This window comes from Gorilla gorilla, chromosome 5, assembly GCF_029281585.2.
Source record: "Gorilla gorilla gorilla isolate KB3781 chromosome 5, NHGRI_mGorGor1-v2.1_pri, whole genome shotgun sequence".
Lineage (NCBI taxonomy): Eukaryota > Metazoa > Chordata > Mammalia > Primates > Hominidae > Gorilla > Gorilla gorilla.
The window spans coordinates 177,193,910-177,209,796 of NC_073229.2; the positions used below are offsets into that span (position 1 = coordinate 177,193,910).

General features: G+C 38.8%; 1 protein-coding gene across 3 annotated transcripts in view; it reads right to left on the minus strand.

Moving 5' to 3' along the window:
- RGS17 (regulator of G protein signaling 17) overlaps nucleotides 1–15,887 on the minus strand; it is a 128,280-nt gene that overhangs the window by 20,107 nt on the left and 92,286 nt on the right. For all 3 annotated transcript variants that reach the window (XM_063707968.1, XM_063707969.1, XR_010134402.1), the window contains one exon: nucleotides 1,868–1,957. In XM_063707968.1, the coding sequence (XP_063564038.1) occupies nucleotides 1,868–1,957 (90 nt within the window). Of the gene's footprint in view, nucleotides 1–1,867; nucleotides 1,958–15,887 lie in introns of those variants that run through there.

Consider the following 15,887-nt stretch of genomic DNA (forward strand, 5'->3'; position numbering starts at 1 on the left):
AGAGACAGAACGGGGCCGTGATCAAAGGGAACTTTGTGACCAGTGAATGCTAGACCAGGTAAGGAGAGGAGCAGATAGAAATTCTATCAATTTGCTGCCATCTAGTGGTCAGTATTTTGCCACTCAGTCCAGCCTGATCTGGCAAATAAGTATCTGTCAGGACTACGTCAGTTATTTCAGGGTTTTCACAAAAATTCACACAGGCATAAGAGACATGTAGGCAGACAAGCATTCAAACAGCAAGGGGCCTAAACATAATATACATGCAGTCATCGTACATTCCTAATGAAGCTTGGAAATGTTCAAACTTTAACAATGTGTTGCAAGTTGATAGAAACTGTCTCTAAGTGACTAAGGACAACATGAATTTTTTCTTTGCCTCTAATCAGGATTTCAATTTTCCAGCCATAAGATACAGTTTTTTTTCTCATCTCTGGTGGCCATTTTTTTCATTTGTCACTTGATTTAAAATAAGAATACACTGTGTGCACTTGTCACATATTTTCCTAAACTTTAATAATTTTTCTGTTGGGCATGGTGGTTCATGCCTATAATCCCAGTGCTTTGGGAGGCTGAGGTGGGAGGATCTCTCGAGTCCAGGAGTTTGAGGTCAGCCTGGGAAACATAGCAAGATCCTGTCTCTGCAAAAAAAAAAATTTAAAAATTAGCTGGGTGTGGTGGCATGTGCCTGCAGTCCCAGCTATTTGGGAGTTGAGGCAGGAGAATCACTTGAGACAGGAGCTTCAGGTTACAGTGAGCTATTACCATCCCATTGCACTCCTGGCTAGGCAACAAAATGACATCCTGCCTCTAAAAAAAAAGGTTTTTTTCCTATGAAAAGTTATGTACGAATTGTTAGTCATGAATGGAGTTATCATAATTGGAAGCAGAGTGCTTCTATAATGACACTGACATTGGGGAATTTAAAACTATATACAGATCTTTTAGTGACTAGGTGACTGCAGAAACCACTAGTAATTAATCCACTTGCTTATACATTAAAGAAGTAGAAGACAGAAACTTGGAAAGTCTGATGGTTAAAATGAGTCTGATCTTCCTTTCCTATTCAATGATTTACTTAATAATTTTCCAATCTAAAAGACATTTGGCCAAAGAAGTATGTTTATATATATATAAACATATATATGGTAAATACATATACACATAAAAAGGTAAATACATATATAAAGGTAAATATATATGTATTTACCTTTTTAACCAGGTATTTCAAATAGATTGTTACTGTTCCATAATCTCTGCACCTCCTCATTCACTTAAAACAATTTTTAATTTTAAAAAGGTTAAAAATGACCATGAAGCATCATGATTAAAACCTTCTCACAAAAAGCAGAAAAAGAAGGCACTTACAATTATATGACTGGACTATTTGTATTTTGATTTTAGTCCATAGGTACCTCTCATTTGGGAGGAAGCACGTGGGGAGAGTCTGCTCTGGTAGAAAAGGAACCAGGAGTCGCTGGGTGCCCTTCCTCACTCACTTGGACATTCCATATCATTTGTGTGTGTGTTTAGACACTTCTCTTATAAAGAGAAAAACTTGAATTCTCAGAAATGAGAAGTAATGAATTAGGGCAATTTTGGGTACTAATTTATATGACAATCTTTATTTTTTTAAAGAGAAAAGTAAATTTAGATCATGTTTTAGCCAATAACTTAACATAGCTAATAGAAAAATTGCTGAAAAGCAACGGCAATGACAAAATAAGATCTTCCAGATTGAATTTGCATTCACTTCCCAAAATCATTTTGAAGAGTACCATGAAGCAAGGGGTAATACTGAGGCACGCAGTTGATGTAAATGGCATATAAATGCAAGAAACAATAGCTATGTGGTTCTCACACTCACCATTCCTCTAGGACCTGGATACTCTCCATTTTTGTAGTGTGTGTGGGTCTTCCCGCATTTTCCCCTCTTTCTTCATTCCTCACAGTGAGGCTGTAATGTAGCAGAACATTTAATTTTGTCAAGGGAAATTCAATCAGTTGAAGAAAAGAATAAATTTTTCTGGAGAAACATTTCACAGGAGATCTTATATTCAACTATGTGAGAATATTTAAAGTATAAAAGAGCAATACCATTTTTAAATGATGGGCAAGCCCATGTCAAAGGGAAGAGAATAATTTTTAAATAAAATTATAAAGTAAATCAGACTCTCAAAAGTGGATATTGTTAAATATTCCGACTTCATCCTTACATAATCTGAATTACTTAATATTTCTGAGATGTATGATTAAATGTTTTAATATTATATATATATATGTATACACACACACACATATGATTACCTTACTCTTTAAACAAAATGTCATTTTGATTTTTGGTTAATTCTATTCATAGTCTGTTTTCCATTAATTTTCCCTGATTGAGAGCTAAGAAGATACAATGTGTCAGAATCTAATACAGATTTTGCTAAATTTACATTGTTACCAATAATATCATTCCTTCAATTGCTAAAATCAAGCTACCGGATTTATATGTGACTTTGTTTTTGCCCTTTCACACCAGTAAATCAATGTCCAAGGTCTTGAAAGGGACAGACCAGTAACTGAGCATTTGGAACAGGTGAGCATTGGGTGGGAGGAGTGTGTGTCTGTGTGGCATAGGTTTGGGAATTCTACAGCATCATAGAGGACAGAGGATAATGCCGAAGGTTTTAGTAGCCCAGAACAAGAATAAGAATAAGAATTGTCCGATGACAGTTGCTCCCTAAAGCGGAGCAGTGCTTTAGGGCAGAACCCCAAAAACTCCAGGTGTAGACTAGAAACAACAGGTGAGGTCATGGGAGATACTAAGAAGCAGGGTAGGGAGAATAACTCAGTGGCTCGGGAAAATTTGAGCTCCCAAATTAGCCAACTGATCCCTCTGTCTAGAAGCCGAGGAGCTTAAGAGCCTGGCAGAGAGCACAAGAAGTTCAGATAACATCTCTCATTTGTTCCTTCTTTCACTTACTTACTCAAAATAAGAGGCAATGGAAATGATGATTTTCTAGTGCCTGTTACGTGCTGGGCACCATTCTTTTACCATTAATATTATTATCCCCATTTTACAGATGAGCAAAGTGAGGTGCAGACCCATCTGGGAGGCTGGCCCAAAACTGAACACTAAATAGGTGCTATAGTTGGAATTGGAAGCCTACCCTGTTCAACAACCCTGTATTTCTGAGTGCCTGCTATGAACCATGGCTGCTGATAGACACTGAGGTCATAGACCACTTACTATGTGAATGCAAAGAAGGGTCACTAAACATCGTTGGTATGGAAAGAGTTTAGAAAGAGGTGCCCAACAAGCAGTTATTCTCAATCTGGAAAGTCTGATAAGAGAAACAAAGACAATGTCTCCTTAATTCATTCTTTCATTCTCAAGTGCAAGCGTGAGGATGGAGAGAATGGAGCAAAGGGAAATATTAATTTCTGACAAGCGGGCCCATCTACAATGGAAAGTGAGGCTAGATAGGAAAACTGACCTGAGAGAGCAGACTCACTGGAAAAAGGAGAACCCAATAGGAATTGAAAAGGATTCTGTAGTCAGGAAAAGGACATAGAAAACATAGGATTTCATAGTGAAATACATTGAGTTTGCCTCTACCCATTTCTAGGGACACGGGCAGGTTTATTGGTGTAGAACCATGGAGGGAAAGGTAATGTAGCCCAGAAGGATTCTGGGGAGCAGAAACTAGAGCGGATGGTCCCTTGGACCTGCTGCACATTGACTAGACCCCTGCTGGAGGCAGCAGTCCCAGGGTTAGAGACAGCAAAGCCTTCAGCGTAGTGTAATTTTGGGGAGGAATTCAGAGAGAGCACATAATTTTGGAGGTATTTGCGTGTGAGTGCTGTGAATGTGTTTGAGGTTTGAGATAGCCTAGGAAACCTCAGTCCTCTATGTCACTATACAAATAGTCCAGATAAGTATTTTAGAGGAGATTCATGAATGAGTAAGAAAGTTCTTCTCTGGAATTTGTGTATTTCCAGTAATGATGGAAAAGTGGATGACGGGGGATACACTGCTGACAATATTCTGTAAAACTTCCTGTATATATAAAATGTACAATTTTTTGGTAAATTCTATTCAGCTCTTTTTAAAATAGGAAATTGATACTCATTCTGCCAACCTTTATTGAGCTTCTATGTGTGTGTGCAAACACATATTAAGGCACTATAACACAACTAGCAAAAGAGCTCTCATTCCCTGCTTAAATAATAAAATCCTTGAGTTTATTTTTATTACGTTTCCACACAGTGTCCTACAGAAGGCAGTACACATGATGCAGGTATACTTCATTTCATTAAACATCTTTGAGAAATTTTTTTCTCCGTTGTGCCTTTGCTGTAGAGTGACAAATCTGGAGTCTACAGGCATGAATCACGAGTTTCTGAACATGAATTCTGGCTCTTCTATCTGTTTCTGTGATATTTACAAACATCCCAAATGCTACCATATTAGAGCGATCATTACGAAATATTAGGTTGAGTTTACATCTTTCTTTTCTACAGATGGTAAAATTTGGACTAAAACTACTTACAACAGACATTCAGTAAATGTTTAACTGTTCACTGTGCAGCTCTTGATCTAATATTGGCCACAGTCTTGCCCTGTAGAAATTGAACTTTGGCAACAGACAAGTTGTCCTTTTTATTAACTGTCCTTTACTACCAGTCTTAAAAAATGGGTTTCAAGGTTTCAGTTATCAAGAACTGCTGAAAATACCATTTTAAGTTGAAGAGAAATGGAGAAAATAGACAAGGGATTAATACTTAACAGTTTGTCTGTCTTGATATTGACTAATGTCTGTCCTACCTGGTCCTGCTCCAAGTAGTGCATTGTTGTTGTTGTTTTTAATTCACTGGAAATATTTGCTCTAGACCAATTTATATATGTTATATGTGTTTGAGGAAAGCCCTAAAAGGAAAATACCAGATCAACAGTTTTGAGGGTCCCATAGAGACACTTTTTTTTTCTTTTTATCTTTTTTTTTTTTTTAAGACGGAGTGTTGCTCTGTTGCCCAGGCTGGAGTGCAATGGCATGATCTCAGCTCACTGCAAGCTCCGCCTCCGGGGTTCAAGTGATTCTCCTGCCTCAGCTTCCTGAGTAGCTGGGATTACAGGCACCCGCCACCACGCCCAGCTAATTTTTGTATTTTTAGTAGAGACAGGGTTTCACCATGTTGGTTAGGCTGTCTTGAACTCCTGACCTTGTGATCCACCCACTTTGGCTTCCCAAAGTGCTGGGATTACATGTCTTTTTTTTTTTCTTTTTAGCCCATATCTCTCCAAGAAGAGACACTTCCCCACTGACTTTTATGTATGTAACATTTAAAACTAACATTTCTACTTTTTAAGCAATAAAAGCCACAAAGAGAACTAAACACATACACAGTGCTCACTGTGGGGGTCTTGATCAAACCTTAAATACTTTATGGAAGAAAAGTGCCAACATCCTTGGCCAAATATACTAAAATAAGCATTTAAAATCCCATTAGAGATTTTCTAAATAGTGACTTTGAAAAGGGAGGAAAAATACTTGTGACATTTCAGAACTTAAGAAAATGTGCCCCCTCTCTATGGGGGTGGATTGTTTGTTTACAGGGGAGTGTGGACAGTGGAGTGAGAAAAAACATTACCTGCTGCCAATTATACAGTTTATCTACTGATCTGTCATCACGGATATGCGCAGGGTCTATTTTGGAAGACACTCTTCTATTGTAAGGAAAACAATTGGTTCTTAAGAAAAACTGTTAAAATGGTTGCAAAGAAGATAAAACTTACCAGTAGCCATGGTAACTCTGGGATAGAGGCTGGTCAGGAAACCACATATATTTACAGAAAAATTAAACTGCAGAATCAATAAGATGCCTAAATTTAATACAGTGTGACATCAAGGCTCCAAGAGAGAACTACTGTCACTGGTAAAAGCAGTCTATTCAATATTGAAATAGTCTCACATTGTGATATCAATCTTTTCTTTTTATTTAACAGCTTCTACCTCAAAGTTCCTGGTGCAAAAATGAAATCAACATCCTTCAGGCTCTGAAAATGAATTGGTAGATTATTCTTTAAATACTTCATTTTCAGCATTCAAGATATCACAGTAAATACTAGAGGAGTTAGCAATACTTTAGTAATGTGTATGAAACACTGGTTCATGCAGCGTTCCCTGGTTGGACATAAAAGGTGAATAAGACAAAGGCTCTGCTACTGAGGAGCTCAGACGGGTAAATAAACATCACATGGCATTGTGATAAGAACTCGGACAGAACTGTGCATATGGGGTTTCTTAGACACCCTTGATGGTACCTGTGCTTTTGCATAAGAGAATTGAGAAAGGCTTCACAGAAGAGGTAATGATTAAATTGGGTTGAAAATGGGCAGTTGTTTGCCAGATGGAGACCTGGACAAAGGGGATCTCATTCAGAGTGGGGATAAAATCATGCAGGGGCACAATACAAATGTAGAACAGAATGGACATATCAGATGTTGCAGGGCTGGAGCAGGAGAATAAAACAGGCAGCAAAGTATGTGTTATCCAAGAAAATGATGAGGTGGACTCCAAATGTAGAATATACCTCCTTTAGGATGGTTTAAGCTTTCCATGCTTTATTTTCACCATTCATAATGGGGATAATGGTAATGAACTACTTCACAAGGATGTAAAACAAAAAATAAAAGCTTGTGACAAAAAGGCCCATTATTACAGATGCTTAGTTGAATGGAAGGGCAAGTTGGTTGCATATTAAAATTCCAATTCCAAGTTTACCAAAGAGCTTTTTATTTCCACCTGAATAAATAGAGACTTCTCCTTTGTCATTATTACACAACACTTCCTCATCCATTACCTTGTCACTTCCTCCTCACAATAGTCCTTGAAGGTAAGCAGGGGAGTTGTTATTAGTCATTCTTGTTTTATTTAGAAGGAAACAGTTATTGGGGTTGACTTACACAATACCCACAACTCAAACTTATTAGAACTAGGATTGGAATTCCCATCTTCTGACTTCCTGTCTCAGGCTCATTTTCACTCTGCAATGCCATTTCTCTTTACATAGAAGAGTTAATTGTGGTATTGCAAGTGTTTCCACAAGTGATTTTTCTTAAGGTTTGGAAAAATAAACCTCCTAGTACAATCCAGTGCATTGAGTATAAATGCCCTCTCTAAGTATCATCCCACAGCTATCACTCCATAGGAGCTGTTGCCCAGAGGCCTGAGTTTGCAGTAGAATTTGATGAAGAGTAACTTCTCAATTCCCTGGAATTTGAGATGAACAAAAAGGAGTTGTTATAGAAGGTTTTGACAGCAAAGTGTGAAAGAGGAAGGACAAAAGTAACACCGTTAATGACTGCAGACGGTGTTGCTATGGCTGAGGAGGGCCATCCTGGGAAGTATGACTTTCTTCCATTAGCAAAGATAACTTCGGGACAGGGCAACAAGGAAAGAATAGAACTGATGTTTCACTTAGAAAAGACTACCCACCCCCCAAAAGAACTAAAACCCCAAACCAAAAAGACATCAGAAGATGGGCTGGTAACCACATAACATACAACATTTCAGACACATAGAAACTCAATGTTAAACCTATGATTTGAACTTCACCTCTTTCATTTCTACATTTTTATAATAGAGTATGGTTTTGAGTGGGGTGTGTGGGGATGGGAACAGTGGTTAGAAATTTGTGTCTGGAAATGTTATAAAACACCTGCCTAAAAATACCCCATGTTGCCCCTCTAAAGGCTCACTCCACATTTTGTAATCGTGTGCCGTGTGTCATGAAACAAGTATTTCATTTGGCTTAAGCTTTTGTTTCATGAACTTAAACTCAAGTAAAATAATCAGCTATCAAATATCTGTCCACTAGATGGCTGTGTTACCTTTATAAATACAATATTTTAACCAAGTCAGAATAAAGGAAAAACTGAAAAAAAGTTTCTGCGGGTAAATATCCTTATTTGAAAAAAAAAAAGTCTATTCATTCTCTTAAGGAGTTTTGATAATTATATCTTTCTAAGGAATCTAAAAGGAGTCATTCAGTTTTTCGGTGAGTGTAATAATCAAACTTGAAGAGGATAAACTTAATCTTGGGAGGTTTGCATAACTGCAACCATTTTTCCTTTCTGGTATTTACAAAATATTCTGAATAGACCCCGGCCCAAAGTCATTCGATTTGGGAATACTTTAGTCTTAAAAACAGGCAGGCATACTGTTATTAACATTGTCATTATCCTTTCCGATAAGAAGTCGTTTTGCATTCCACCGTCTCATGCTGGGATAATACAGAACTTAGGTCATACATTCTTAGAACAAATAAATTAGAAAAGGGTTTTAACTACCAATAGGTAGGAAATATTTTTTATTTACAATATTTTAAAAGAGCCATCCTGAGAATGGATTCTCCACACTATTTCAATTTCTGTTTGGGTGGTACGTGAACATTCATTTCTTCTTTTGACCCATGGAAACTGAAGACAAATTTCTTCATTCTCTGATTCTCTCTCTCAGTTGCCAATTTCTTTCTATATATGCATCTGTTCGAAAAGATGGGTATCAAAAATTCCATCTTTTTATCTATATTAAATTTTCATTTGAAACCCCAAGCCCTGGATTTCCTTCATGGATATATTGATTTGATTTGGAATGCCAACTTCATTTACCAAGTAATTACATGGTGAAAATAGAAATCTACACTGTACGTTTATGTTCAGTTAGATGACCAAAGCTTCTTATTTAGCATAAACAGAGTTTCTTTATTTTTCCTTAAAATTAAGAGAATTACAGGTCTGAATACAAAGATATACTTTACATAATACACGCCAGGCCAAGCGTGGTGGCTCATGCTTGTAATCCCAGCACTTTGAGAGGCCAAGGTGGGCAGATCGCCTGAGCTCAGGAGTTCGAGACCACCCTGGGTAACATGGTGAAACCCTGTCTCTACTAAAATACAAAAAATTAGCCAGGCATAGTGGCGCGTGCCTGTAGCCCCAGCTACTCAGGAGGCTGAGGCACAGAAATCGCTTGACCCCCAGAGGTGGAGGCTGCAGTGAGCTGAGATGGCACCACTGCACTCCAGCTTGGGCTACAGAATGAGACTTCATCTCAAAATAAATAAATAAATAAAAATAAAAAATACATGCCAATCATCAGAATCTTCTATACCTCAGTTCTCACGTTGATTAAAATCCTATTTTAAGCTATTCCTTCAACCCACTGTAATTTTACCTATAATTTATAACTAAGTGAATGCCTTAGTGGGAAAGCAAATATCTTAGATGTGAAAAGGCCAAATGGACTTCTATTTAGTTAGGAGCAATAACAGTGTGACTTATTAAAATGGCATGCGATCATTTGTGTCAAGTGCATTAATTCAATTGGAGCTCAGGCTTCTGACTTTAGAAGGCTGGGTCCCTATCATAAAAAGGAGAGTGAAAAAGTTAAAACCCTGTTAGTGAATATTCAGAAATATATCTGATAGCTGGCAGGACTGCTCATTCATCTACCCATTCATCCTTTCCCTCGCATTTTCCAGTTAGTGTGTGTGTGTGAATACGTATGGGATGAATGTGCGGGGCTTCCTTGATAACAGACACCATGGAAGACAACAATCTTGATCTGTAGAGAAACAAAACCCTGCTATATAAAAGTTACAACACTCTGGGAGTCCTGCGGCTGTGCAGTGCATGCTCCAGGGCTGCTCTGACGTATACCTGTGCCGATTAATGTGAGAGCTGGGAAGCGCGAAGTGATACAGACTGAAGAAAGAGCATCCGCTACCTTAACTGACAACATGCAAACAGAACATTGCCAAGCCTGCAATAGCCAGATCCTACACAGTCTGGTAAATTCCTCTGGGCCTGAGACTTGTAAAGGGACAGAAATAATACCTATCAATAAAGGATTACGCAGGGATTTGTGTACATTACTAATCGCATTTTACTGAGGAAGAAACCGAGGCTCAGAGATAGTAAGTAACTTGCCAAAGGTTTCATAGTTACATGTGATAAAACTGGAATGTACTCAGGTCTGTAAAATTCCAGTGCCATTGGTCTTTCCTTATCCCATACAGCCTCTTGAAAGGCAGCTTTCCGAGGAAGACATGCCATTAGAATTTGCGTGTAATTGTCAAATATGGCAAGACTACCTCCAGAACGAAACACATGAAGTTACTGTTCCACTATTACTATGGAATTGGCAGTTAAATGGCTCTGTACTTTTAAATAATCTATGTTGCTTTGGCTGCGAGCGGCGGCTGATGCCTATAATCCCAGCAATTTGGGAGGCTTAGGCAGGCAGATCACTTGAGGTCAGGAGTTTGAGGCTAGCCTGGCCAACATGGTGAAACCCTGTCTCCACTAAAAATACAAAAAAAAATTAGCCAGGTGTGGTGGTGCATGCCTGTAGTCCCAGCTATTCGGGAGGCTGAGGCAAGAGAATTGCTTGAATCTGGCAGGCCAAGGTTGCAGTGGGCCAAGATCGCACCACTGCACTGCAGCCTGGGTGACAGAGCAAGACTCTCTCAAAAAAAAAAAAAAGTATATTGCTTTATACACAGTGTCAGTGATGGAAATTTGTGTTTCATTTAGGAACAGATATTCCCATGCAAAAATATGTACATTAATACATAATATATTAATGTCTGAAACAAAGATATGGACTTTATAGCATTTATACATGCTATAATTTATAGCACCCAGTCCAGCATGAGTATTATAAAATCAATTTCATTTTCACAAAAAGTGAATTTGATTGTCTTATCTGACAAAAACAGAACAAGTAATTCTTGAATCATGTCCTAAAATAGCAGGCAGATTGTAATAGGTCTACCACACCTAGACCATGAAAGACAGTAGGTTAGGCCCATAAGAAATACTGAAGAATTTTAATGAGAGAAGCAAAAGTAGGGTTAATACTTAATTTAATCAGGTGTAACACAACTATGAAATTTTATAAATAAGGGTAGCAAAGAAGTCAACCTCATTTTTGCCTTATTGATTGGAATTTTCTGGAGGAAGTTGTTAAATATTGTCCAGGTAGCTAATAAAGTTGGCCTGGATTTGGAATGGTTGAATTTCATATTGCCTTGGAAAATGAATAATTTGCTTTGAATGAGTCAGGAAGGAAACTCCAACTTCTCTCAAAGCAAACCTTCACCCTGAAGGAGGAGCATATGGGGTCTTAGAGTCTTCAAAGAGGGGCTCACTCATTTTCTCTGTCAGTAGCTTTTCCTTCTCCAAGTTCTTCCTCGTTGTACCACACTTGGCTAATTTTTAAAATTTTTTGTAGAGATGGGGACTCACTATGTTGCCTAGGCTGGTCTCGAACTCCCGGATTCAAGCTTTCCTCCTGCCATGTCCTCCCAAAGTGCTAGGATTACAGTTGTGGGCCACTGTGCCCGGCCCCCTTGCTGCGTTTTGCATGCCATTTCTCACATCACTTCTTCTCCACTGTGTTTGCAACTATCTCACTCCTCCATTGTTCTTTAAATGTGGTGTGTCCTGAGGTTTCTGTCTGTAGCTCCCTGCTTTTCACCCTGGAATACTCACCAGGGCCAGTCATTCTCATCTCTTGCAACTGATGAGTCCCAGATTGTCATATTTCATCCACGCTTGTCTTGCAAGCTTCAAATTCATTTATACAACTAACTCTTGGATACCTCAATTAGAGCAAGTTGAACTCATCTTTGTATCCTTGGCCTAAATAACTTCCTATTGCAGTGTCCTCTCATTTGATGGGATCACCAGCAACCCAGCTACTCACAGAAGCAATATGGAGTCATCCTTCTCTTTCTTGTCTATCACTAATTCTTGGCAGTATATCCTCATTTTTTCTTGAATATGCACTTCTCTCCATCCCTTTTATTGTCTCTTTCTGTTGGGCCCCACCATCTCTCACCAAGGCTATTATAAAAGTCTCTTAACATCCCCCTTACTTTTTGTATGTTCTTCCATACATTTTCCATTCCCTCAGGAGAATACTTAAAATATAAAATGGACTTTGTCCCCTCCTTACTTAAAACTCTTCAATTGCTTCCCATCTCTAAAAAGGTGTAAACTCCTTAATAAGGTGGAAAAGATATTTGATTATTTGTCATTGCCTATCTCCTTAGTCTTCTATTTTGTTCTTCTTGACTTTATATCCCAGAAATGCTAAACAGATTTAGTGCTCCCTCCCCAAATTCATGCCCTCTGTACTACTAATTAGTAGTACTACTACCTTTAAAACACACACACACACACACACACACACACAGACACACACACACACACACAGGAGCATGAAGAAAAATGGTGCATAAAAAAAAATCTGGTGGCCTGGGAGAATGTGCCTGTAATTTTTGAAAAGAATTTCTGTGACACAAGTTTTTATATTTCATAAAGTAGGCTCAATTGGCAAATCCAAATCCGTCACCCATTCAACAAATGTTAAACACCTACTAATACTGGCCAAATAATGTAAGCCAAAATATGCATTTTTTACTTTTTTTTTTTTTTTGAGACAGTCTCTCTGTTGCCCAGGCTGGAGTGCAGTGGCGCAATCTTGGCTCACTGCAACCTCAGCCCCCCGGGTTCAAGCGATTCTCCTGCCTCCGCCTCCTGAGTAGCTGGGATTACAGGCGCATGCCACCACACCCGGCTAATTTTTGTATTTTTAGTAGAGACGGGGTTTCACCATGTTGGTCAGGCTGGTCTCAAACTCCTGACCTCAGGTGATCCACCCACCTCGGCCTCCCAAAGGGCTGGGATTACAGGCATAAGCCACCACACCCGGCCTATTTTTTGCTATTTTAATGCATGAAACTTCAGTTATCTGTTTACAAAAATGCCTGGCAGCAATGACCAATATGGAGTTTTGTGAATTCAAATACAAGATCTATGTAATATAATTTTTACCGAAGGTATTAACCTAAAAAACAACAACATGGGGCAGACAGGAGTATCACTCGTATAAAAAATGGTTCAGTGGGTTGGTGAGTCAAACTCTGACCTTTCATGTGTTCAGCCTTCTCTAGGGCAGAGGGAGCCATGGCCATGGGTATGAACAGCACCAGTCTATTACCAAGGTCATCCCCGAAGCTCTGGTACATCCTGGCCCATCCAGACATAGATAGTCCTCACTGCATTGCCATGTAGAGTGAGTCAGCTTTGGCTGAAATTTGAGCTTTTTGTCCGGGTCTGAACCTTGAAGCTGACTGGGGTATCTGGGGTCAGCAGACCTCACCGTGCAGAGCCCTGTCACCAAATGCACCTGCCACCTCTTTATCTACAATTTCTTCCTCCTGGCTTCTTGGGACTCTGGACTTCTTCACCAGAGTGAGGCTCCTTCTACCATTAACTCTCATTCAGTCCATAGTCCTATTGTCCACTCTGGTTTTGTGTATATGGCCTGAGAAACTTGGGTTCATTTTGATAGATGTCTTTTGATTGTGTAAAGTTGATATAACTGATAAAAACATTGAGGAAATTTACCCATGCCATGGCAAGATGGAGTTTCCAAACTGGAGGCTTCTGTATTGCTACTTTGTAAGTGATATGTATGATGGTCTGTTTACAAGTACTCTGGAAATCTTGTGCAGTGTGAGTTATTCTGCAGGAATAACGTATTCTGCCATGTGAGATGAATCAGCTCTCCGAGGGTGACAGGCACAGAGGAAACCATGTATTCCCTGGTGCCTCAGATGAAATGATTCACCTTGCCTGTGTGAGGAGTTTTATTTCCAGGGAGTGGTTTCTTTACCATGGTGCAGGCATGGATTTTTGTTTTTCCTTTCAAAAAATATCCTTTGACTTTTAAAGCATGCATCTTAGTATTTCCTTTGGCAGAGAGCTAAAGTGTGACAGCATCAGAGGATAAAATAGGACATTATTTTTGCACTGTTTTGAATTATAGAGGCCATGGTACTTGTTAGAAACGGAGGGAGGGGCAGCCCAAAGCATATTTATGAAGCACTTAACATTTACTCAGTGAGATCCATCCCATGGTCTGGAAACTCTGGGAACTAATGTATCCAAAAAAGAGACAATTTTAGCTTTCAAAAGGCTAGTTAATTTACTAAATTCAGTCTGTGACCAATTTCTCTTGAGAAGAGTCCAGTGCAGTGGGCCAAATCTCATGGGCAATACCGGGAGAGCATGAGATTGTGAATTCAACTGAGAAAGCTGTGTTTGGAAATGGCTCATATCAAACCTGGAAATGAAAAGCTTGGAAGTGTCACATTAAAGTGGACCAAACAACGGGAGTAGACATTCAGAGGCTTGCATCTCAGTTCCACCTCGATCCCTAATGGGTCTACTGACATCAGCAAGCCATCAGTATCCTTACCTGTAAAAATAGATACAACATTTTCCAAACGTTGTTGTTGTTGTTGTTTTTTCAAATGAAAGCTTATACCTAAGTCTAATTTATAAAGTAGCTAAAGACAGAACCATTCTCTTGGAAACTGCAAGCTGGAGCCAGGGCTGTGGCCAGTGATACTTCATTCTTCTCCTCTCCACAGCCGTCATCTCACCACCATGATGTGCCAAGCAGAGGGCAACGTAAACATTTTGGAGAGATGGTAGCTGAGGTCTCTGAGGTTCTAATTTTTACACACAGGGAACCCTGTTTTGCTTGATAGGACACCCACAGAAGTGTCAGTATTAAAAGAGGAATTAGTACCTGAAGATTTTATGTGAAAAAGTAGCATGGGTTATTTTAATGCAACCTCTGAATGATGTTGCAAGAGAGTTCGTAGGACAATTTGAAAATGAGCTTTAAGCTCATAATAAACTTTGAAAGCTCTGCCTTTCCTATGGCCATTTTCATGCCCCTCCTTTTTGTAAGCACACAGCAGTTTCTAGTCTGCCCTGCACTTTTATATGTGCTATCTCACATGTGAGCATCTGAACAACCTCACTGCTTCACGCTGTCCTGACTGAAGGCAGTTTGAGAGGAGCCTTCAGTATCTTTCAAAGTTTTCTTTCTTATAAAGAAAAGGGAAGAAGGTTACTATCTGAAGAAACGAGACATTCCACTTGCCAGTGTCAACCCTGAACCTGTAGACAAATGGTCTTGACAAAATGGTTGCTTCACCCTAGCTTGGTCCCATGAATAGAAGGTCTTGCATGTTTATAGAGTGTCCATTTTATGCCCTGGATTTGGGCATCCATTGCTTGTGTATTTAAGGATGTTAATGATTCTAAACCGCATCCTCCTGTTTTCTCTTCTTTAATTGCAAGGGCTATGAGGAGAAAAGGGAGATAAGGAGAGAGACTGACGTGGGGGGAGAAAGTGCCTCTATGACAGAGATAGAGAATGGACCAGCTTAAATCACTATGAAGCCTGTCTAAACAGTTTAGAATTTTGAAAGAAACTGTGGAAACATTCAGCAGTTATGTACTCACTCTCTGTATCCTCCCCGCAAAAAATGTGGTGGTAATGTTATAAAGACAGGAATCTATTTAAAAATGAGAGAAGAGCTGACAATGAAATATGAATGGGAAGTGCAAATTTGAGGGAAATATTACACTGTTAAAAAACCCATAACATGAAGCTTAGGGTGAGGTATTTATATTTATTACTAGATACAGAAATTTATTTTCCTACCACTCTATTTCCTTAAAAGGAAGTAAATTCAGCCACATGACAACTGGTCCCATTCACGAATGACAGTTACTTCATATTTTGATTTCTAACTTTTTTTTTTTTAGTCCCTAAATTACATTTTTAGTGTTTCTTTTTGTTCTGCTCCTTTGACCTAGCCTGGAAAATCTGAAGAACATTTATTTCTTTTTCTTTTTACTCCAGAAAGCCTGTACAATTTTCTTTTATAAACTTGAAGTATAAAAATAATGATATTTTAAAAACATATGGGTAAAGGACATTTTCATTTGCAATAAGACAATA